The 24,522-nt window shown below is 40.6% G+C and overlaps 1 protein-coding gene across 1 annotated transcript in view; it reads left to right on the top strand.

Annotated features, from left to right (window-relative positions):
• The window catches only part of LOC130018322 (phospholipid-transporting ATPase IB-like), a 187,596-nt gene that overhangs the window by 111,209 nt on the left and 51,865 nt on the right, over positions 1–24,522 (top strand). The window contains exons 19-23 of the mRNA XM_056109025.1: positions 196–265; positions 12,373–12,457; positions 14,470–14,609; positions 15,083–15,221; positions 21,179–21,243. Of these exons, the coding sequence (XP_055965000.1) occupies positions 196–265; positions 12,373–12,457; positions 14,470–14,609; positions 15,083–15,221; positions 21,179–21,243 (499 nt within the window). The remainder of the gene's footprint in view (positions 1–195; positions 266–12,372; positions 12,458–14,469; positions 14,610–15,082; positions 15,222–21,178; positions 21,244–24,522) is intronic.

Genomic DNA, 24,522 nt, shown 5'->3' with positions numbered 1-24,522 from the left:
ATTAGAATCTCAAATTTATGGAGCTAGGTAAAGAGAAGAAAGACTGGCAAAAAACATTTTAGTCTTTTCACTAATGATTGACTGAAGATTCTATTAGAATTTTTTTGTGTGTTTGATTTTGTGTGTGTTTGTGTGCCACATGCTGAGACACCACTGAAGACAATAGAAACTAACAATGCTTTAATATTATTTTAGCAATAGAAAAAGAATGTCTGTAATTGTCCGAACTCCTTTAGGAACTATTCGGCTCTACTGCAAAGGAGCTGTGAGTACTGGAATTAATTATTTCTATTAAACACTCTCTTTTCATAGTGACTTATCAAAATCCTTTAATAATTTCAAAACATTTTAAAATCTTTTCAATTTGTATTTGCTGTTCCCACAGGTTGTTGTTAGCATTATCCTTTTTTGTTTTTGTTTCCATTTATTTTGACTTTTTTTGGGGGGGGGATCGCACCCAGAGATGCTCAGGGGTTACCTCTGGCTCTGTACTCAGGAATTATTCCTGGCAGTGCTCAGGAGATTATATGGGATGCTGGGGATCAAACCTGGGTTGGCCGCATACAAGGTAAATGCCTTACTTTCTGTGCTATCTCTTCAGTCCCTATCCTTAATTTGTTAAGAAACCATTAAGCCAGTTATATCTTAATTTAAGGCATGGTTAGCTGTGTAAACTCAAAAAGAGCACAGCAGCGGCAGCAGTCTATCTGTTCCTCCACCAGCGTTTGGTAGTCTCATGTCGCTTCCCCCACCCAGGGGAGGTCGATGGTGATGGGCAGGTGAAGGAAAGAAACGAGGGCCAGGCTTGTTGGTCTTAGTTGCAGCTTATTCCAATCCTCTCTCCATCCACTCCTGTCTTTCTCCTCTGCCTCTCCCTTCCCCATGCTACTTCATTCTCTTTCTCATCCCCCTTCATCCTCCTTCTCTGGAGTCTGGATTCTGATCCCCCAGCCCACTCTTACAGTACAGTTAAATCCCAAAGCATGAGGAATTGGGGTAACAATTACACATAGGTGTGGTCACAATCAATAGGGGTAGAATTCTTTCCCTCAGGGAAAGCCGCTTCTAGGACAGATACTCTTTCAGCAGGACGACCCACTCTAGAGCGGAATCCCATGGGTGTGTTTCTCCTCTCCTTGTACAACAAACATATAAGTATTAAAAATATAAATCATTTTGTGTGGATACAGTAAGAAATGCCTTAAGCTTATAGAATTGCTCTTCTAGGGCCATCTCAATCTCAGACTACAGTGCTAAGGCCGGATAGTCTTTCCTATCCCTAGCAGGGTCCTCGTCTCATCATTACTGTTGGATCATGGTAGCATTTGTCTATTATCAAGCTCTTAACTTATAGTTAAGAATTGTGGCACTTTGGCCTGGCCCATTTCGATGCCAGGGTAGCTCACCGCTTTCCCTGGGTCCATTCAGTCCCTTGTCGGGACCCTGCTTTTGGGGTGCTAGGAACAAAGGGCAACTGAGGCTTAAGTCGAGAAAGCAGATGCCTGGGAGTGAATAATATTCAAAGCCAATTAAATCCTAAGTTACAAAGCATAATATTAATGGTCTTCCTGTATCTATACAAAAAGGACATTGCTTTAAAGTTAAACCATTCAAAAGACATAAGGAGAGGAGAAGGTAAAGGTAAGGTAAAGGCCCTCCCGTTGATCGTCGATTTGCTCAAGCGGGCCCAGTAACGTCTCCATTGGAGACTTTGTTGTTACTGTGTCTGGCATATCGAATACTCTCGGTAGCTTGCCGGGCTCTCCAAGAGGGGCAGAGGAATCGAACTCGGGTCGGCCATGTTGGCCGCTTGTAAGGCGAACGCCCTACCCGCTGTGCTATCGCTCCAGCCCAAGGAGAGGAGAAAGGCAATATTAACTTACAATACAATTTCAGTGTCCTAGAAGGATCTGACATTACAAACTAACAGATTCTGATTAGGGGAAAAAGCTGATTAACTGGTTGGGGAAGAGAGCAAAGAGAAGTGGTTACAGATAAACGAAGGAATGGGAGTGATTCGGGAGCCCTGTTATGAGTGTAACCTGATAAACCTAAGTTCCTTGTGGAGAAAGGGAGGAAAGACGAAGCAATGTCGGCTGGAGCGATAGCACAGCGGGTAGGGCGTTCGCCTTACACGCGGCCAACATGGCCGACCGGAGTTCGATTCCTCCGCCCCTCTCGGAGAGCCTGGCAAGCTACCGAGAGTATTCGATATGCCAGACACAGTAACAACAAAGTCTCCAATGGAGACGTTACTGGGCCCGCTTGAGCAAATCGACGATCAACGGGAGGGCCTTTACCTTTACCTTATCCTACAATTAGCCTTCATAATTTTCACCATTCTCAGAGGTTTTGCTTTAACGTTTGTTTCCAAGCTGTGATTGATGGATAGTGACGATCTTTGTTGGGGGTTCTTACAGACACCCCTACATTGTAAGGAAATATCGGAAAGATTTATGGGAATCAGAACTAAGACTAATTGCAGTGATAAAATAATTACACACCTTTAAATCAGAGGTAAAACAACCATAGTCATAGTCTGGGGATCACATAGGGAAATTGAAAACAACTCTTTACCAGCTACATTTGTAGTTAGCAAGTAAGGACTGCCTTGTAAGTATGGTTATGCTCTGTTTACTCTGCACCATTCGCTTATTTTCATTTGGTGAAATGTTTATTCATTCTTCATTGAATTGTCTTGGCACTTCTGTCAAAGTATCTGAACTTGCTACTTCTTTTATTGTTCTACTTGGTTATCACTATACTAATTACATGCTGTTTAGATTTGCGAGTGAAGAGGTCAAACACTTTATTGAATATAAAGCAGTCTCAGCCTCATGAGGAAGAAAATTACGAGAACTAAAAATAATGCAAACTAAATACCTGCATATGCCTTCAAACTCTCTTTCTCTCCCTCCCTCCCCACTCCCCCCACACACATACACATACACACACGTCTGTACACACACAGACACTCACACACATACACACAGACACTCACACACGGACACTCATCCAAGTTCCAATAGTAAAAAATCAAATTTCTTTTTTTCTCAACCCCAGTGATACTGTTAGACGGTGGTTCAAAGGTGAAGCTTTAAAATGTTCTTCCCCAGGGTCAAAGGTGTGCCTCAGAGATTGTTGGCGACTCACTCCACTGCCACACACACTTCTTGACTTGGATCTCCTTTGTGGCTTTTCAATGGAGACTGTGTCCCCTTGTTGACCAAGAAGCCAACAAGATATAATCGAATATTACTTTTTGAACATTGAGTTTTTTTCTTAAAGCCATTTTGAATGACACCATATTTCCATATGAACTTTAAATTGATTACCAATTTCTCCAGTAAAACTCAAAGATGTTCTGTTTGTCTGTTTTATTTGAATTAGGATTTTGTTAAAACTCTATTAATGGGGGCTGAAGCTATAGCACAGCGGGTAGGGTGTTTGCCTTGCATGTGGTCTACCTGGGTTTGATTCCTCCGCCCCTCTTGGAAAGCCCAGCAAGCTACTGAGAGTATTCCGCCCGCGCGGCAGAGCCTGGCAAGCTACCTGTGATGAGTTTGTATGCCAAACACAGTAACAAGAAGTCTCACAATGGAGACGTTACTGGTGCCCGCTCGAGAAAATCGATGAACAATGGGAGGTCAGTACTACAGTGCTACAGGATTTTGTTAAAACTCTATCAATGGGGGCTGGAGCGATAGTACAGTGGGTAGCACGTTTGCCTTGCATGCAGTGGACCCGGGTTCAATTTCCAGCATTTCATGTGGACCCCTGAGCACCACCTGAGTGGTGGTGCTCAATTCCTGAGTGCATGGGCCAGAAGGAACCTCTCTGTATCGCCAGGTGTGACCCAAAAAACAAAAACTAAAACTAAAACAAAACTATCAATGGATCATGTGGTTTGTTCTTATTCATTCTAGATAATTGTGCCTTTTAACTTTATTTTTATATTTTTGTTTGTTTGGGGGTCTCTACCCAGTGGTTCTCAGGGACTACTATGATTCAGTGCTTAGAAGATGCTCCCTGGCTTACTTGGTGGACTATGTGGTACCAGGGATTGAACCCAGGTTTCTCACATGTAACACATGCCTCAGGCCATTATGTTACCTTGACAGCTCTTAAAAGGATGTTTATTTGTTTTATTATTATTATTATTATTATTACTTTTCATTGAATCACCATGTCACTGTGATATACAGTTACAAAGCTTTCATGATTGAATTTCAGTCATATAATGTTCCAACACCCATCTCTCCACCAGCGTACATTTCCCACCACCAATATCCCCCATATCCTGCCACTCTCTTTCCCCCAGAGGCAGGCCCTTTTCTTCTCTCTCTCTTTCTCTCTCTCTCTCTCTCTCTCTTTCTCTCTCTCTCTCTCTCTCTCTCTCTCTCTCTCTCCTTTTGGGCATTATTGTTTGCAATACAGATACTGAAAGGCCATCATGTTTGGTCATTTGCCCACTTTCAGTACACATCTCCAATCTGGATCAATCCCTTCCAACCATTATTGTCATAATGGTCACGTCTCTGTCCCAACTATCCTCTCCCTGAGCCCTTGAGGCAGGCTTCCAATCATTCATCCTGGCCTTGTTTCTACTGTCTTCGGGTTAGTCTTTTACTATGTTTTCTTCTTCTTCTTCTTCTTCTTCTTCTTCTTCTTCTTCTTCTTCTTCTTCTTCTTCTTCTTCTTCTTCTTCTTCTTCTTCTTCTTCTTCTTCTTCTTCTTCCATTAAGACAAAGTATATTCAGACACCAAAGATTTTTTAAAAAGACAACAGAAGAAACACTGAGAACAAGTTTTAATTTCACATGTGAATCCATGAACAAACCCTCTGCATGAAGACTAAAATAGTACTGAATCTACAAATCCATGATTACACAGGTTTTACCGACAGGGTAAAAGGACCATGGTAAAATTACCACAAAAAATGACAACAACCTTCCCAGAGTAATTAGGTTTAATTAAAATATGAGGGAAATTTAATCCAAGAATGTTTCTCGTTTATACAATTTGAAAATGGAAGACAAAATAGCAAAGCCACCCTCCAACAGGTAAGTGGAACATGAAAGAGCACACTTAAAGTACTCTGGACTAGAAAAGGGAAATCCTAAGGATCTAATACTACATTTCTCCTCCAATTCTCAACTTTCAAATCTGCAAAACAAAAAGATTGACCAGCTTACCTCTAAATTCTCAACCCATTAGGAGAGATGGGAAAACCAAGAAGTGTTTTATAAACCTCTAAACCAGTATGTCTTTCTTTTTTCTTTTTTTTTTTGAATAATGTAGGAGTACTGCTATTTGTTCAGACATTGATAAAGTTGATTGAATTGGGCATGAACTCCACATTACATTTTTTATTTTATTGTATCACCATGAGATAGAGTTACAAAGCTTTCATGTTTGAGATTCAGCTATACAATGATGAAACACCCATCCCTCTACCAGTGCACATTTTTCACCACCAATGTCTCACGTATCATCCCCCACCCCATACACACATGCGTACACATCACAGTCCTTACCCGTCCTCTATGGTAGACAATTTCTCCAGTACTCTCTCTCTAACTTGGGGTATTAATTTTGCTCTAATTTCCCCACCACCATTTAAGCCTACCTGCCAGGGGAAGACACTAGATAATATATTTTCCATAGCTCTTTTTGAATATCCACTGTATTTACTGGTTTTAGCATATCAAATACACCACGGATAGCTTGTCAGGCTCTGCCGTGTGGGCAGAATACTCTTGGTAGCTTGCCAGGCTCTCCGAGAGGGATAGAGGCTTTTAGGGTGGCCTCTAATTGTCCTTGCCAGTGATCCCATGATTCAAACCATATTTCAGTGCAATCAAATACGGTGTGGTAATCTTGTATTAGGTGTTTTATGAGTCTTGGTCTGAGTGTCTGGAAAGCAATGGGTCTCATTCCCCTGACCCTGAAAGAGGCACCAATATGGCAGCATTAGGAAGGATGAGGAAGGAGAGGCTGATAAAATCTCAGGGCCAAACTAGGCTGCCACAATGAAGAAACACAAAAATGACTATCTGTACTTTCAGTGCACATACACTGTCATAGGATGCATCATCGAGGACCTGATGGTGCAAGCGTGAAAGATGAAGTACAACATCATTGGTCTGACCAAGATGAGAAGGCATCAATCACATCACGCTATTTTTGACACTGGAGAAGAACTGTTCCTCAGAACATACGACAATAGAGGTGTCAGTGGTATAGGTGTCTTTGTCAACACAAACTTGGCCATAAACATTGATTCATTCGAATGCCTAACAATCCGAATCAGACAATTACACTTGAATAGATGTGGCTCACTACCAGCAGTTTCTATCTTTGTTGTCTATGCACCAACATCCAATTATGATGAAGGAGAAATTGAGAAGTTCTACATGAAGCTGGAGAAGTTCTATAAAGACCACACCTTCTACAAGATCATTATTGGTGGTTTTAATGCCAAGATAGGACCAAGAAGATCAGCCGAAGAACTCCACATCAGGACCCATGGCAAAGAATGGAACGAACAGGGTGAGAGGCTGTCTGAGTTCATCATGTCGACCAAGACCATCCATGGTAACTCACAATTCCAGAAGGTTGAATCTAAATGTTGGACATGGGAGTCTCCCGGTGGATGGTTCCACAATGAAACTGACCACATCATATTCAATTGACAGTATCGCCTGACTGATGTCACTGTTGTCCCAAAATTCCGAACAGGATCGGACCACCGTCTCCTTCATGCAAAATTCTACTTCACAGAGCGGGGAGAAAGGGCTGCAAAGTTTAAGAAGAGAATCCCAGAATGACCACAAACTAGGAGCTCTTTGGTACTATTGCAGCAATATGGGAAGATGCCATCGTTGACAACATTGGACGAGGAATATGATTGACTGGTACCTCCACGGTTGTGTGAAGAATGCCGAGAGATAACCACAAAAAGACGCTTGTCTTCAAAAACTCTTGAGCTTATTCACCAACGTGGCTTGGTGCAAGTCTTAGGCAACCACAAGTGAATGTCCGAGCTCATAAATCAGTGCAGAGAAGTGATAAAGGAAGACCTCAAAGAGAGAAGAGCAGCAGTGCTGGCAGATGGCAGAAGCTGGGAAAAGCATTCGCAATGCCCGCCTGTTCTTCACCAACTACAAGACCAAGATGACTGCCCTCTGATGTCCTGATGGATCTATCACATCTTCCAGAAGGGCAATAGAGAAGATTATCTATGACTTCTACTCAGATCTCTTCGATAGTCACATCCTCCTGCCCACATACCAAATTCTGCAGGATGGATATGTCATTCCCAAAGTTCTCCTTTCCAAAATCTGACATGCCTTTTCCTTGGTAAAGAAGCAAACAGCACCCAGCCCAGACAAGGTCAGACCCGAACAGCTGAAGAACCTGCCATCCGTACTCATAAATACACTGGCTCTGCTCTTCACACACTACCTGTATGAATGCAAGGTTCCATCCCAATGGAAAACCAGCAGGACTGTACTACTGTACAAGAAGGGAGACATTCACGACATTGTCAACTATTACCCAATCTGCCTGTTGTCTGTCATCTACAAGCTGTTCACTTGAGTCATCCAGAATAGGATTGGCAGAACACTAGATGAAGGACAACCATGTGAGCAAGCTGGTTTCCGAAAAGGACTTAGCACAATTGACCATATCCACATGATAACCAAGCTCATTGATGTTTCTTGGGAGTTCAAGATGCAGCTCTGTCTAACATTCATTGATTTAAAGGAGGCCTTTGATTCTGTTGAGACTGAAGTGGTCATCGAAGCCCTAGCCAAACAGGGCATTCAAACTCAGTACATCAGGATCCTCCGAGAGCTGTATTGCAGATTCACTACCAGGATTTCACCATTCTACAGGGAGGTGATCATTGACATCAAGAGAGGGGTTTGTCAGGGTGATACCATTTCACCGAAACTTTTCAGTGCCACCCTCAAGAATGTCATGTGACAACTAGACTGGCAAGGAATGGGAGTGAAGATAGACAGTCAGCAACTACACCACCTCCGCTTCGCTGATGACATCATTCCTATAACACCAAACATCAGCCAAGCAGCACAAATGCTGGCTGACTTTGACTGTGAGTGTGGAAAGGTCGGACTACAGCTAAACCTCACAAAGACAATGTTTATGAGAAATGGTCTCGTTCCTGACGTTCCATTCACTCTCAACAGGACAAACTTCTCCAAATGCAACAGTTATGTGTACCTAGGTCAAGAAGTCAACATGACAAATGATCTGGCACCTGAGTTGCGCAGGAGGAAGAGAGCAGCTTGGAATGTCTTCAAGAACATCGAAGAAATAGCCAAGAGGACAAAGAACCTCTGGCTCCAGGCATATCTCTTCGATTCCACTGTTCTTCCTTCATTAACACATGCCTCAGAGACCTGGGCCCTATGAAAATAGGACGAGAACGCTATTTGGGTCTCCCAAAGAGGAATCGAAAGAGCTATGTTTGGAGTATCATGCTTCACTCAAATGAGAGAAAGAATCCAGAGTTCCGACCTCCATCAATGGTCAAGAATCAGGGACGCTGTCTCGTTTGCCAAGGCATCAAAATGAGATGGGCTGGACACGTAATGAGCTTTGGAGACGACTGCTGGACTAGAGCCATTACCAACTGAATTCCATGGGACATCAAAAGATCGTGTGGCAGCCCACCTATGAGATGGTCAGACTTCTTTGTCAAGGCCCTGAACAATCGGTTTGAGGCTCTTCGTGTTCCTAGAATGAGCAGACGCCATGGGCTACATTAGTACATGACAAGAATGAATGGAGATGTTACTGGCGCCCTATTGAGCGAATTGATGAGTAATGTGATGTCAAGTGATCAAGTGAAGTGATTTTGAATATTGTGAGAGCTCACATGGGTGTGATTGTGATTGTAAATTTCTAGATTGTAAATGGTTGGGTTTCAGAGACATCTCTGTATGGCACTAATCCATTTTGGTATTCAATTGCGAGCCTCTGGGCCAGGGCTGTTGGTGTGCTAAGATGGTGCCTGGAGGCTAGTTGTGGAGATGACAGTCAGTCTTCTGGGTGGGTGGGGACCCAAGGTGGGACAGCCCAGTCTCTCTGCTGCCATGTGGCCTGGAGACGTAGTCCTGGAACCTGCATACCTGGGCCTTGCTTGTGGAAGCTCTTGGTCACCTGGATTCCATCTGGATTAGGTAGGGAGATTGCACCTGCTCCATTTGGGGTGTCCCAGTAATATTGGCTTGGTATGGGGCCTGGAGAAATCTTTGCCACTGTGGTGTTTTCCGGGACCTGCTACTGTGTCTCTGGGCCAGGGCTGTTTGCGCACTAAGATTCACATTATGAAATTTTCAGCAGATTTTATCTTGGTGAGGTCCATCCTGAAATGGTGGAGTCAGGCTTGGGGTATGGCGGCAATTTTGGATTGTGGAAGCAAGTGGCTGCCGGGATCTCTGCTTGGGCGGGCACAGGCTAACCCGCCCCCTCCAATTTAGTCCGAACTGTTCAACCATGTATGGATCTGAGCTTAACTGTGGCTTCTGATCTCTTTTGAGATTTATTTAGGGGTCTCTGAGTCAAAACCAATAGTAGAGCTTACAGGGTGGTGCTGAAGTTGGTTCATGGGATGACTGCCAGTTCTTCCATGTGTATTGGGATGTGGGGGAGGTAACCCATCCCAACTCTGGGTGAGCTTGTATAGCTGAGCTATAGGTGGTTTGTGTGTGTGACTCCCACATACCTAATTTTTGTCCATTTAATTTCTTGGTAACTTGTTCCCAAGTTGTTGGGGTCTGGCCAAAGGCACAGTGGCAATTTGGGGGTATCAGGAAACCTGAAGGCAACATCAGGCTGCTGATGCACTTGCCCTGCAAGTACAGGTTGACCTGTTGGTGGCACTATACCCCCTTTTTTCTTCTTCTTTTTAATTTTATATCCCACAAAAGAGTGTAGTCATTCTATGTCTGTCCTTTTCCTTCTGACTTATTTCACTTAGCATGATACTTTCCATTTCCATCCATTTATAAATAAATTTCATCACAAGCCAGGTTTGATTCCTCCACCACTCTCCGAGAGCCCGGCAAACTACCGAGAGTATCTCACCCACGCAGCAAAGCCTGGCAAGCTATCCATGACATATTCAATATGCCAAACACAGTAACAAGTAACCTCACAATGGAAATGTTACTGGGCCCACTAGAACAAATCGATGAACAATGGGAGGACAGTGCTACAGTGCATTTTTCCCTAACAGCTGTATAGTATTCCATTTTTGTATATGTACCAAGTTTCTTTAACCAGTAGTCTGTTCTCAGGCACTCAGGTTGTTTCAAGATTCTGGCTATTGTGAAAAGTGCTGCAATAAACAAACAAGTGTAGCTGTCATTTCTGTGATGGATCTTTGCAGCCCAGCGGTATACTTCCAGAAGTAGCATAAACGAATGTTTAAACCAGCTACACAGTGTCCTTATTGATATGCTGGGTTTAAATACATCCTCTTGTTATTTATTTTTTATTTGTACTAGTTGATGCTTTTCTATCTTCCTTTTATTTCTGTCTCCTTTTAAAGTACTTGAAAAAAAATAAAGTACTTGAATTTGGTTTTCGTTTTGAGTCTACTCCCAGCTGTTCTCCAAGGCTTCCTCCAAGCACTGTGATTCAGAGGTCAATCCTGATTGTACTTGGAGGACCACCTGTGGGACTGGGAATGAACCAGAGTTGGCTGTGTGCAAACCAAATGATTTATCCTTTATACTATCTCTCTGTTGTTACTGTTTTTGGCATATCGAATACATCACGGGTGGCTTGCCAGGGTTTGCCATGCAGGCGAGATACTCTCAGTAGCTTGCCGGGCTCTTCGAGAGGGGTGCAGGAATCGAATCCAGGTTGGCCACATTCAAGACAAATGCCCTACCCACTGTGCTGTCGCTCCAGCCCCAAAACAGTAACAACATGTCTCACAATTTGTTGTGAGACGTTGCTGATGCCCGCATCAAGCAAATCGATGAACAATGGGAGGACAGTGTTACAGTGCTATCGTCTCTCTGGCCCCTTACAATTTATTTCCTTTTTAAAAAGTTTACTAATTGATTCAGGACTTGTTGGAGGAATCATTAGTTTATAGCACCTTCCTCCAAGTGTACTACTTAAAGTTCCTTTTTTCGCACTTCAAACAATTTGTTCATACGATTGTTATAGACTTTTGATGTCCCAATACTAATCCCACCAGCTGAGTGACCTTCCTCCACTACTGTCTCCATTTTCCCAATAGCTCCCAAGCCTGCCCTTTTAGCAGGAACACAGTAATTTATTTTATATCAGTTGTTAGAACCAGATGGCTAAAGGAATTATCAAAAATACTTCAATAAAATAAAATTTTGTGAAAAGTGTTCTATCTCACCACAAGGTTGTTAAGTCTTTATCTGAGGCTAGCTGAATTGCAAAATACTGTGGAATACATGCCAAAGTGATCCAGAAACTTCAGAATCTATAGAAATGGGATGAATCTACAGAGATTCTTAGTGAAGCTATAGTTAGTCTGTAAGCCATTGGCATGTTGATGGCAAAGGAGTGTGGGTGCAGCATCTGGGGCTTAGGCAGGGCAGGGACATGGTCCACTCTCCTCCCAAGGTCGCCCCGGAGTTTTGAGGGGGTTGTGTGAGCGTGTCTATGTTTTTAGCAGTGTGTTTTGCATCCCCTTGGAGATTTAGTTCCTGAATTTGAAGAGCAGGGTGGTTGACCCTTCTTCAAGTTACATATAAGAACATTGCAATCATTTTATTTCCATTTATCTCTCCAAATATGTACACTTAGAATCATATATTCTAATTTTACAAATGTTACAAACCCCACCACATTGTTATTAGTTTTTGTGAACTAACTTTGAAAACTAATTCACAATAAAGTTTTGTTCATCTCATGTCATTACCATCAGTGCTCTCAGCCCCATGTTTGCCTTTGTTATATTTCCTTCTGCCATAATTGATGGCATGCCTCTGTTTGTGATGGTATTTTTTAGCTAGTGTGTATATATTTAAAATCTTTACTTCATCTCTTATCCCACACCTTCATGCTGAAATAATTGTTTGCTGAGTAGTTTTTGCTTGGTGACATTTATTTTCCTTAAAGAAAAAACTATTTTGCTTTACGTGTGTTGTTGAAGTGAGAGATCTGCTTCTATCTTATTACTCCTCTCTACCTAATATATCTCTTTTAGAGTTGTATCTTCACTGGAGATGCTTGATTTCCTTCATATTATTATTTAAATATAACAATAAAATTGTAACACAGAAGATGTTATAGAGGTTAATATCTTTTTGGTTTTAGATTTAATCACTGTATCTCTCTCTTTTTTAGGATACAGTGATTTATGAACGACTTTCAAAAGATTCTCTCTTTGTGAATGAGACATTAACACATCTGGAATGTTTTGCTAGAGAAGGTAAGTAGAAATTGTTTAGAATTGTTCTCTCTTTGGCAATGCTGTTCATAAATGTAGCCTAAATGCATGACATACTTGCCACTGATACTTGTTGGGTACATGGGTTTGCAAAGGGGACCTACTTTGTGTGTGACTTTGCAGTGCCTTATGTTTGCTTAAAAGTTAAATGGGTCTCCAGTTGAGACATTAATATTTTTCATTTATCGTTCTCTCCAACAGTGTTATGTGTTTGTTTTATTTTGGGGTCACTTCCAACAATGCTCAGGGGTTACTCCTGGCTCTATGCTCAGGGATCACTCCTGGCACAGTGCTTTGGTGACTATATGTGATGCAGGGAATCAAACCTGGGTCAGCTGTGTATCCACTATACTATCTCTCCAGTCCCTATATAAATGTATTTACTGTAGTTCTTCCTTTTTGCCTGCAGACTAATAGACTAATGGTTTCAGTCTATTACTTATTTCTATTGGCTAAGTATTACCATTTATCAAGTCATACTAAGAATTTGATCCATAGTTGGAGAAAAAGGTGGGCTTTTCCAATACATGTTATATATTTTGACATTATTTTATGAAGATATAACTAAGAGTTGAGAGTTATTTTCACGTTATTCTATATTAGTCTTCTGATTTTAACATTGTCCTTTGCTTAAGGAAATATAATACCATGAGTAAGTATTTAACAAGCACAAACAACATGGACTAATGGATTTATAGAGGATCTGAAGAGTCTGGAATTAAAATATAATGTAAGAGTAAGCTTTTTCCCCTTTAGAGAAGCCATGTTCTCTCTTGAACATGTATCTCTCTTTCTATCCCCTCACATGTCTCTAAATTTCTTTTAATTAAAAACCACTTTGTTTCACTAATAAATAAAATATGAGTCAAGTTAATAAGACCTCAAAACTGGTACCTAATTTCTGCTTTTAGTTTATAAGCTGATGTTTTATACAAGCACATGTATCTGTTTTAAAACGATGGGTATTTTTCAAAGTTTCTCCTTTTTTTGTTTAATTCTCTTAAACTATTCTTGTGTTATAGGAAGGCTACAAAGGGTAAACATATATTATCATAACTATATTGTAATTGAAGTTGAAACAAAATAACAGGGGCTGGAGTTCTATAGTGGTTTGGGTTCTTGCTTTACGTGCGGCCTACCTGTCAGTACCCCAGCACTCATATGGTCCTCTGAGTCTGCCAGGAGTGATCCCTGAACTCAGAACCAGGAGTAATCCTTAAGAATCACCAAGTATGGCCCCAAAATAAAACAAAACAACAAAAAAACCCCGTAAAACAAAAAATTAAAATAACAACCCACAGCTCTTCTGTGAAGATTTAAGTTCTAGGAATTCAAAGTATTTAATGTTTTGGAGCAGTAGGTACCAAAATTTGGAGTCCTGTGCTGTTCAATAAATTTTCAAGCAAGTCTCTGCAAACAGAAATTTAAATTAATTTGTTATAACTTTATTTTGCTTGCTCTAAAATTGAAAAAATAAAAACCCATTTGCTCATTCATTAATTCAATAGTTAATGAGCATCTGCTGAGTGCCACATACTGTTCTAAACTTCTGAAGTAGAGGTATATATAAACAATTAGTAAAACATGCCCTCAAAGAATAAGTACTACTGCACACTTACTAAATATAACAGCAAAATTATGAAGCAATTAAAAGAGTATTGCCAGTAATACATATTAGTGGCTATAATTGCTGTGGATAAAAAATAATTAGGATAAGGGGAACACAGAGTCTTCATGATAGAGGAGGGAGAGGCAACAGCTGAATTCCAGGGGAACATTTGGATAAAGCTTAGAGAGGCAAGGATCTATGGTGAGCTATGAAGAGGGGGCAGGTGAGATCAGCAAGGCAGCATTGGGTAAGTCAGGTAGGGTCACACAGAGGACCCCACATTTGTATGAATTTTAAAATGCTTTTGAATATTATTTTCAAATTATTTTAATAATTCCAGATCACTAGTAATTTGATCAAAATATACTATATTCTTTTTTTTTAGGCTTGAGAACTCTTTGTATTGCATATACAGATTTATCTGAGGAAGAATACCAGAATTGGTTGGTGGAGTATCGCAAAGCTAGTACAATTGTAGAAAACAGGACTAAACATTTGGAAGATTGCTATGAAGCTATTGAAAAGGTAAACAGAGCCCATATCTACTCTACATGTCAGGATAAATATGTAAAGAAAATGCATTTATTAATGTCTTGCATTTTGCTTTAATTTAAAACTCAAATACTTTTTCTCTCTTAATTGTAAATCTGCCTTGTATTGAAAACTCATAATTTGTTGTTGTGTGTGTGTAAGGGGGTGAGGGGTGGTTTACTTGGGTCGCACCTAACTGTGCTCAGAGCCTCATTCTGAGCACATAATTCAGGAAACTATGTTCTTAACCATCATATAACACTGTCTCATATTGTGGTGTAAAGAAACAAATACATTGATGGGAGTAAAGGTGTGTGCATGTGTATGTGTATGTGTGTGTATATACATGCTATTTACATAACTACTTATTAGGTTATATATCTTTTGTCGTAATTTGATCTTTGTTACACCTTAAACATATTATCTTTAATTTATAACAAAAAAGTATCTCTTTCAAAAATATTTAGCAATTTCTGCTGCTTGGTGCAACAGCCATTCATGATCACCTTCAAGACCATGTTCCAGAAACAATAACAACTTTACTGAAGGCAAACATAAGAATATGGGTCTTGACAGGAGATAAACAAGAAACTGCAATTAACATAGGTAATACAAATAAATTGAATTTTAAAATACCTTAATATACATTGATTTAAAACACATTCTTTAAACTTTGGTACATCTACACAATGGAGTACTATGAAGCTGTTAGAAAAGATGAAGTAGTGAAATTTACATACAAGTGCTACTACATGGAAAGTATCATGCTAAGCAAAATGAGTCAGAAAGAGAGGGGCAGACATAGAAAGATTGCATTCATCTGGGGTACATAAAGTAACAAAATAGGAGACTAACACCCAAGAATAGCTGAGATTAGTACCAGGAGGTTTACTCCATGGCTTGGAGGCCAGCCGCACACTCTAGGGGAAAAGGCAGCTCAGACAGAGAAAGGGACACCAAATAAAGGGTGTTGGGAGGATCCTCCCAGGATGGGAGATGCATACTGAAAGTAGACTATAGACCGAACATGATTCCCACTCAATGTCTCTTTTGCAAACCACAGCACCCAAAAGGAGAGAGAGAGAGAACAAAGGGGAATGCCCTGCCACTGAGGCAGAGTGGGATGGGGGGGATGGGGGGGTGGCAGGGAAACTGGAATCAGTGGTGGTGGAGAATGGACACTGGTGGAGGGATGGGTACTCAATCATTGTACAACTGAAACCCAAGCACAAAATTTGTAAGTCTACAACTGTACCTCATGGTGTTTTACTCATAAAAATTTAAAAAATATATGTTCTTTACATCAAGAATATATAGTTGAACTCTATTCACATAATTGTTTTTCTGTTGCTGGAAAATGTAGTCCAATAGAATTTTGCCACCACATCACAAAGATGTTGAACAGACTAAATAAAACAACTTGTTCTGTCTCCTTCACATTTTCAAAACACAGAATGCAGCATTTTATTTACTGCAGAATACATTATAATGTGACTTCAAGTTTTGAAGTTATGGTATTGGTTTCCTATGAAGTATATCATTAGTATATGTATTTGTAGTGTCTATGTTTTTTCATGGTACTTTTTATTATTATGAAGAATATTCAGTTGGTAGATATTTTTCAAACTCCAATGTCTCTTTTTTATTGCCTTTATAGTTTTTTACTTAATTTTTATTATATTTTAGAATTAAGATTATCAGAAAAGGAGTTAAAAAAACAACTGTTAGCTGCAAATATGTGAATTTTGGTGGTGAAAGAGTTGACACTGTTATTTTTTCCTGTGATCATCTGGCTAAATGTAGTCAGCTCCAGATACATTACCATATATGATATGCTGACTATGCATGAGAAACTCTTTAATGTTAACCACATTGATTTGTTTAATTTATATTCATTAATTTAACAGTGTTTCTAAACCTTTTTCTGACCATGGCCACCTACTAATCTTCTTTACTTCCTATGATCCTCCCTGTCCTAGTAATTGCCACCCCCCTTCCCCCCCAGTCTCAGACTGTGATCCATTATTTACATGATTTTCACCTGTGGGCCCCTTGGAACGTCCTCGAAATACACAGATTCAGACAACTTCTAAATGAGAACCATTTGATTTAGTGAATATTGAACACTTCCTGTAATGAATGATAAATATTGAACACTAGTTGAGAACTGCTGATTTTTTAACTATTGAACACTTGATATATTTAAGGAAGCTCTAGAATGCAGGGATGAAAAATTGAAAAAGAAAGTCTCTGCCCTCAGGGAATGTATATTCAAGTGAAAAACATAGAATATTAATATACAATCAATGTGAACTGTAATATTCTGGTATAAAAACATAAGTCTGCTGGTTGATTGCAACTGGCAGCCTTCTTATTTAAATTTGAATATTTTCGGGCCCTACATTGAATTTTATTGTCTTGTCTTAGAGCCGATTCTGATGGAAAGATAGGCAGAAAGATAGTCTGTGAACTTTGCCTGCTATAAACTGAAGACATTGCTGACATAATTTGTTTTCTAGAGCTTTCTTGTAAGCTCTTTCTTTTTCCTAGAAAAGTATTATCCTTTGGTTAGCCATTTTTGTACTATCATGGTTCAATGGTTGGAGGATCGATATTAAAAAAGAAAAATATCTTTCTATGTCTATCCCTCTCTTTCTGACTCATTTCGCTTAGCATGATACTTTCCATATTGTACCACTTGTATGTAAAGTTCATGACTTCATCTTTTCTAAGAGCCACATAGTACTCCATTGTGTAGATGTACCAAAGTTTCTTTAACCAGTCATCTGTTCTTGGGCACTCAGGTCTCTTCCAGTTTCTGGCTACTGTAAAGAGTGCTGCAATGAACAAACAAGTGCAGATGTCACTTCGGCTACACGTTTTTGCCTCTCTGGGATATATTCCCAGGAGTGGTATCGCTGGGTCAAATGGGAGTTCAATTTCTAATTTTTTGAGGAACGTCCATACTGTTTTCCAGAAGGGCTGAACCAGTGGACATTCCCACCAACAGTGAAGGAGTGTCCCTTTCTCGCCACATCCACGCCAGCAACGGTTGCTTTTGTTCTTTTGAATGTGGGCCAGTCTCTGAGGTGTGAGATGGTATCTCATTGTGGTTTTGATCTGCATCTCCCTGATGATTAATGATGTAGAGCATTTTCTCATGTGCTTTTTTGCCATTCGGATTTCTGGAAAGTATCATGCTAAGCGAAATGAGTCAGAAAGAGAGGGATAGACGGGATAGACATAGAAAGATAGCATTCATCTGGGGGATATAAAATAATAAAATATGAGATTAATACCCAAGAATAGCTGAGAGCAACACCAGGAGAATTACTCCATAACTTAGAGGCCAGCTGGGTATTCTAGGGGAAAGGACAATTCAGATAGAAAGGGGAACACCAAGTGGAGGGTGTTTGGAGGATCCTCCCAGGAGGGGAGATGCAGGTTGAAAGTAGACTGGACTGAACATGTTCGCCACTCAATGCCTCTTTGACTGATCACAGCGCCCAGGAGGAGAGAGAGAACAGGGGGGAATGCCCTGCCACAGTGGCAGGGGGGGATGGGGGGATGGGAGGATGGGGGGGAGGGATATTATCCTGGTGGTGGAAAATGGGCACTGGTGGAGGGATGGGTATTTGATCGGGGTATGACCGAGATCCAAGCACAAAAATTTGTAAATCTACAACTGTACCTCATGTCGTTTCACTAATAATAATAAAAAAAAAGGGGCCATGTTTTAGTATACTATTCTATTCTAGGAGTAGTATAAATAGTAGAAATTCCCTATCTGAATCTGCTCACAGGATGATAGACCAGAGGCGGAAGCATGAAGTTAACACTTCCCAACTAACTTTCTCCACAAAGTTTAATATCTGAAGTCAGAGAAATAATTTAAAAGGCTCCAATAAGGATCTTACGTGAGCAAGACCCTGAGTTACATTCCTACCATCACGTGTCCCCACTGACCATAGGATGTAGATTTGGAGACCCCCCAAACAATTCCAGATATGGCCGAGAAGACAATCTGCTCTGTTGGACCCCACCAGCATCATACTGGTCCAAGCACTGAACTATCAGATTTTGTTAGCCAAGTATCATCAGGAGTGACCTCCTGGCACTTGAATATAGCTAGGACGTTTCTCCACTAGAAGTGTTTGGCATCTGAACTAGACAATATTAGTCATCATGAGGGAAAAACAATCTTGCAGCTATGGCTGTCACTTGTTGGAAGGCATCTTCAGCCAGAATGCACTTGTGTCAATTTTCTGTAAGGCAAAAGATAAACTCTGAATTTGGATTTTTCCAATGGAATACTGTGTTAGGAATTACATTGAACATTTGCTGTCTCATAAGTATAAACTTGCCTTTAAAGTAGAGAAAGATTTATTTCAACATGTGAAAATGGATAAATTATTTTTGACAAAAATACCCTAAAGACACATTTTCATACTTTCTAAAAGTGAAATTGTGGATGGTTTCCTGGAAGCAAAATATACTACATGGTGGGGTTTTCTTTGCTTTTATGTTGTTTCTCCAAAAGATTTCTCTAATGGTTTTGCATTGGACTGAAAAGTACATTAAAAAGGTTCAATATAAAAAAAAAGAAAAATATAAAGCTAAATTTAAAAAATTAAAGATTTAGAGAATTTCATAAATATGAGGCAGTTGAGGAGAAATATTTCATCACATTTGTGTCCTCCCTTATACGTCTCTTCTGTTTAATTTTGAAATGAGAATCAGAAAATTTTCAAGTTGAAACCCTGTAAGGTTTATTGTATAATAACATTGATTGATAGAATTGTTTAAACTGATATCTTTTGAAATATCTCATCTTATAAGCATGCTAAATATAGTGCCATTAATTTAGTGAGCAACGAAAATAATCTTCATCAAAGGCCTTGAATTATTATAAGGAATGAACATAAGCTCATCACAGAAAGATGTAAATTAAAACCCATTGACGTTTAAGAGCTTAGATGAAATCTCTTATTGTATATACCTTCAAAACAATATTTGTTTCCCACTAAAGGGCGTTTGCCTTACACGCGGCCAACATGGCCGACCCGAGTTCGATTCCTCCACCCCTCTCGGAGAGCCAGGCAAGCTACCGAGAGTATTCGATATGCCAGACACAGTAACAACAAAGTCTCCAATGGAGACGTTACTGGGCCCGCTCGAGCAAATCGATGATCAACGGGAGGGCCTTTACCTTTAAAATTAAAGTAAATATTTATATTTATTTGCTCCCTTCAGCCTTTTGTTCAGTTTTTGTGATGCACTTCCTAATTTGTTTTTGAGCCACACCCAGTGATGTTCGTGGGTTACTCCTCGTTCTGCACTCAGGGATCACACCTGTTAGGCTCAGGGGACCTTATAGGATACCAGTGATTGAACTATGTGTACCGTGTTCATGGCAAATGCCCTACCTACTGTACTATCATTCAGGATCTTGCACTTCCTAATTTGAAATGATAATAATGAAATGGACAGTACAATAAAAGAAAAAAGAGCACTAAATTTCACTGCATAATCATTGATGTTATTGCACATTTTTTTGGTAAATAAGCTGACTATTATGTGCAGCTTTTAAAAAATTGTGCCGAGGGGCCAAATCGATAGTACAGTGAGTAAGGTGCTTACCTTGCTTTCTGCTAACCTGGTTTGATCCCCGGCATCCTATATGGTTCCCTGAGTCTTCCAGGAATGATTCCTGAGTGCAGAGTCAGGAGTAACCCCTGAGCACTGCTGGATGTGGCCCCCCCAAACAAAACAAAACAAAAAATTTGTGCTGCAGTTACTTATAACACAGGGTATGATTTTTAAATTTTATTTATTTAGTATTGAATCATGTGAGATTTTTTATGTTGAATCACCATGAGATAGAGCATTACAAAATTGTTCATGATTGTGTTTCAGTCATACAATGTTCCAACACCCATCCCTCCACCAGTGTAATTTCCCAGCACCAATGTTCCCAGTTTCCTTCCAAATCCCTTCAAGCCACTCCTCACCCCAGCCTGCCTCAACATCAGGCTCCTCTCTTCTCTCTCTCTCTCTCTCTCTCTCTCTCTCTCTCTCTCTCTCTCTCTCTCTCTCTCCTCTCGTTTTAGGCATTCTGGTTTGCAATACAGATGCTGAAAGGTTGTCATCTATATCCCTTTAGGGAATGATTATTTTGTGGTGGCAACAACTCTGCCATGAAATATAATCACTGTTACTGTTACTGTCCTCCCGTTGTTCATCGATTTTTCTCGAGTGGGCCCAGTAACGTCTCCATCGTGAGACTTTGTTGTTACTGTGTTTGGCATATCGAATACATCACGGGTAGCTTGCCAGACTTTGCCGTGCGGGCGACATACTCTCGATAGCTTGCCAGGCTCTCCAAGAGGGGCAGAGGAATCGAACTCAGGTCAGCCATGTTGGCTGCATGCAAGGCTAACACCCTACTCTCTGTGCTATCACTCCAGCCCGTGAAATATGATACAAATAAATGTATTTTCAAATGAGCTCCTGAAAGGATTTGAGTCTTCAAATATTTGATATTTTTACTTCTTCCTTTGTAGCATTTGCTTGCAAATTGATTACAACTCATATGCCTCGTATAGAATTGAATACAAATACACTTGAGGTAAGTGGTTTTTAAAAAGTTATATTTTATATTTAGTATTACAGTAAACCACTTACTATTTGATGGTTATCCAATTCCTTTTAATCTTCTTGACTGTCGAATTCCTACTCAAGTCTGTTGGAAAGTCTAGATTTCTTCCAACATTTACCCCCAAAATCAGGAAATTTTGCTGATTTTCTGTTCCACATCACTTACAATTTTTTCAAACCCCTGTTTAAGGCTAGAACTTAATACCGTCCTGGAATCATTCCAAATCCAAGACTCAGTTCCTTGATCTGAAAACTGAAAGCAAAAAAAAATACTTTTGATGTATTTGTTCTTATCAAAATTTGGGAGGTTGCATTTACATTACAAGAATGATAGAGATTTAGGAGCAAATTACTGAACATCCTTGCCCATTATTTTTCTATTAATTATTTTTTAATATTCTTTACTTTATTTAAGCATCCTGATTTACAAAGTTGTTCATAATACAGCTGTTTCAGGCATTCAATGTTCCAACACCAAAATCACCATCAGTGTGACCTTCCCTCCACCATTGTCCTCAGTTTGCCACCTATCTCTAAGCCTGCCCCCTAGGTAGGCACAAGATTGTTTAGTTTTATTGCTTATTACAACACGCATTAAAAAACTCATATTAATAATCCCCTTTGCCATGGAGGTTGTTGCTTAGATGTGTGGGATGGCACGTGCATGCTGGCTCTCTGAGGTTACACAGGCATGATGACTATGACATCAGTTTGTCTTAGAATTATTTAGATTCCATCCCTGCTCTCAGTAGGAGTGGTAGCACCTGAAAATTCTTTCTTCTCTTATTTTTTCTTTTTAATTTTTTCATAAAGTTGTTCACAATACTTGTTTACATTCAATATTTTAACAGCAGTCCCATCACATTGCACCTTCCCACCACCACCCCAACCTGCCCATAAGGCAGATGTTAAATATTTTAATGAACTTGTATGGCAGAGCCAGAAGTGGTTTGTGGGCATGACTCCCACATACCTAACTTTTGGCCACTTAATATCTCAGGAAACTTAGTCCCAAGTTGCTGGGATCTGGCAAGAGGCACTGTGGCAATTTGGGGATATTAGGAAGCCTGAAGGCACCATCAGGCTGCTGATGCACTCACGCTGTAGGTGCAGGTTGACCTGTTGGCGGCACCATACAACCGAAGTATTTTTTACTGTGTAGTTTTCTTAGATTAACTTTTAAATACTTTTCAGTGGTTTCATTTACTTATTCTCTGACATGTTTTTAATGTTTTAATTGAATCACAGTGAGATACACAGTTCATGATTTGGTTCCAATCATATAATGCTCCAACACCATTCCTTCACCAGTGTTCATTTCCCACCACCGATACCCTCAGTTTCCCTTCCACCCTATCCCCACAACTCCCCACCTGCCTCTCTCTTCTCTCTCTCTCTCTCTCTCTCTCTCTCTCTCTCTCTCTTGTTTTGGGTATTAGGGTTTGAGATACAAATACTGAAAGGTTATTGTGTCAATCTCTTTAACTACTTTTAACACTCAGTTCTTTTCCAGAATGATTATTTATAACTATTATTATCATACTGGTAACTACCTTTTGCACCCCCACTTCCCCCCTTCCTCCACCCCCCTACACACACTTGTGGCAAACTTCCAGTCATTGACCAATCCTCTTGACTCCTGCTTTTCTTGTCTTTGGATATATATTTTTAAAATATTCCATAAATGAGTACAGTCATTCTATAGCTGTCCCTCTCCTTCTAACTCATTTCACTCAGCGTGATACATTCCATGCCCATTCATTTATAAACAAATTTTCTCTGACACTTTTTTTTAATTTTATTTATTTATTGAATCACTGTGGGAAAGGTTACAAAGCTTTCAGGTTTAGGTCTCAGTCATGCAAATATCAAACACATTTCCCTTTACCAATACTTATTTTTTACCATGAAGAACCCCAATAAAACCCCACCCCCCACCCCTCCCCGTCCCTGTGAGGCAGATGAATTCTAGTTAACACTCTATCTGCTTTGATTAGATTCATTGTTTCAATAAAAGATTCACCACTATTATTTAGAGTTTACCCGCCCTCCCCCAAATCAGACATGCTGAAAAAGCATTGTGAAGTGATTTGCTTTCTACAGCTGGGTTCAAGAATTAAATGTTGGTTTTGGATTTCTGCTATTTTACTTATTGACCCTGGAAGTATTTCTACTGAAAGTCAGATAGTTAAGAAATTGGTTTCTGTGCTCTGGAGTCGTGGCCGTGCTGGAGAGCCGCTCGTGGGGGGCAACTGGTGGCCTCGGTAGGGCGTGAAGGGCGGACCGAAACACCTCCCTTCCCATGAGGTTTTAGTTGCCCCCACACCCCCGGCTCATACCTGCTGTCCACAAGGCTCCCATGCGGCCGCCATCCTTCTTTCCAGAGAAGAGAGGGCAAATGGGGCAACACCCTTTCCCCTCCGGGCAGACATGATGGCCTGGATTAACGTATAGTCCGTTCACTTTTCTGCTCCAAGCTGCTGGGTTCTGCATTAAGTCCTTGTGTTTCTGGGGCTGTGACCGTGCTCCAAACTTAACTCTGATTTTCAGGGAGAAACGTTGGGTGGTTTACTTCCCATTGATCACTTTGTATATAGAGAGATGTCGCGCGGCCGCATAAGGGGCCACGCGGTTTTGAGGAAAAGTCCTAGTTCCTGCATACTCGAGCTGTGCTTGTAGAGGCTTCTGGTCACTGGGGTTCCATCTGGGGGAGGCAGGATGCGGTACCTACCCCATCTGGGACTTCCCGATGATCTCAGCTCTTTTTGGAACCTGTTTTTTTTTTTCCTCCGGGAGCTGTGGATCATCCCGCCCTCCATGTGGCCCTTCTCTTCGGCTGTATGCTGTAAAGATGGCGCTGGGGGGCAGGCTGTGGGCATGACTTCTGGAATCAGAGGTTACCTGGGAGCTGTAGTCCCGGCAGATTTGAGGAAAAGTCCTAGTTCCCGCATACTCGAGCTGTGCTTGTAGAGGCTTCTGGTCACCGGGGTTCCATTTGGGGGAGGCGGGATGCAGTACCTACCCCATCTGGGACTTCCCGATGATCTTGGCTCTTTTTGGAACCTGTTTTTTCTTTTCCTTCGGGAGCTGTGGATCCCGCCCTCCATGTGGCTCTTCTCTTCGGCTGTATCTCTCTGACACTTTTTAACGTTCTCTGCCACTTGGGTTTCTCCATCATATGATTTTTCTTTAAAAATTCTTTTTCATTTTTGAAAAGTGAAAATTTTTTCTCTATGTATTTATGAGCATT

Source organism: Sorex fumeus, unplaced genomic scaffold (assembly GCF_029834395.1).
Source record: "Sorex fumeus unplaced genomic scaffold, SorFum_2.1 ptg000008l, whole genome shotgun sequence".
Lineage (NCBI taxonomy): Eukaryota > Metazoa > Chordata > Mammalia > Eulipotyphla > Soricidae > Sorex > Sorex fumeus.
Note: the sequence above shows the minus strand (reverse complement) of the source record. Positions and strands in the feature narration are given on the sequence as shown.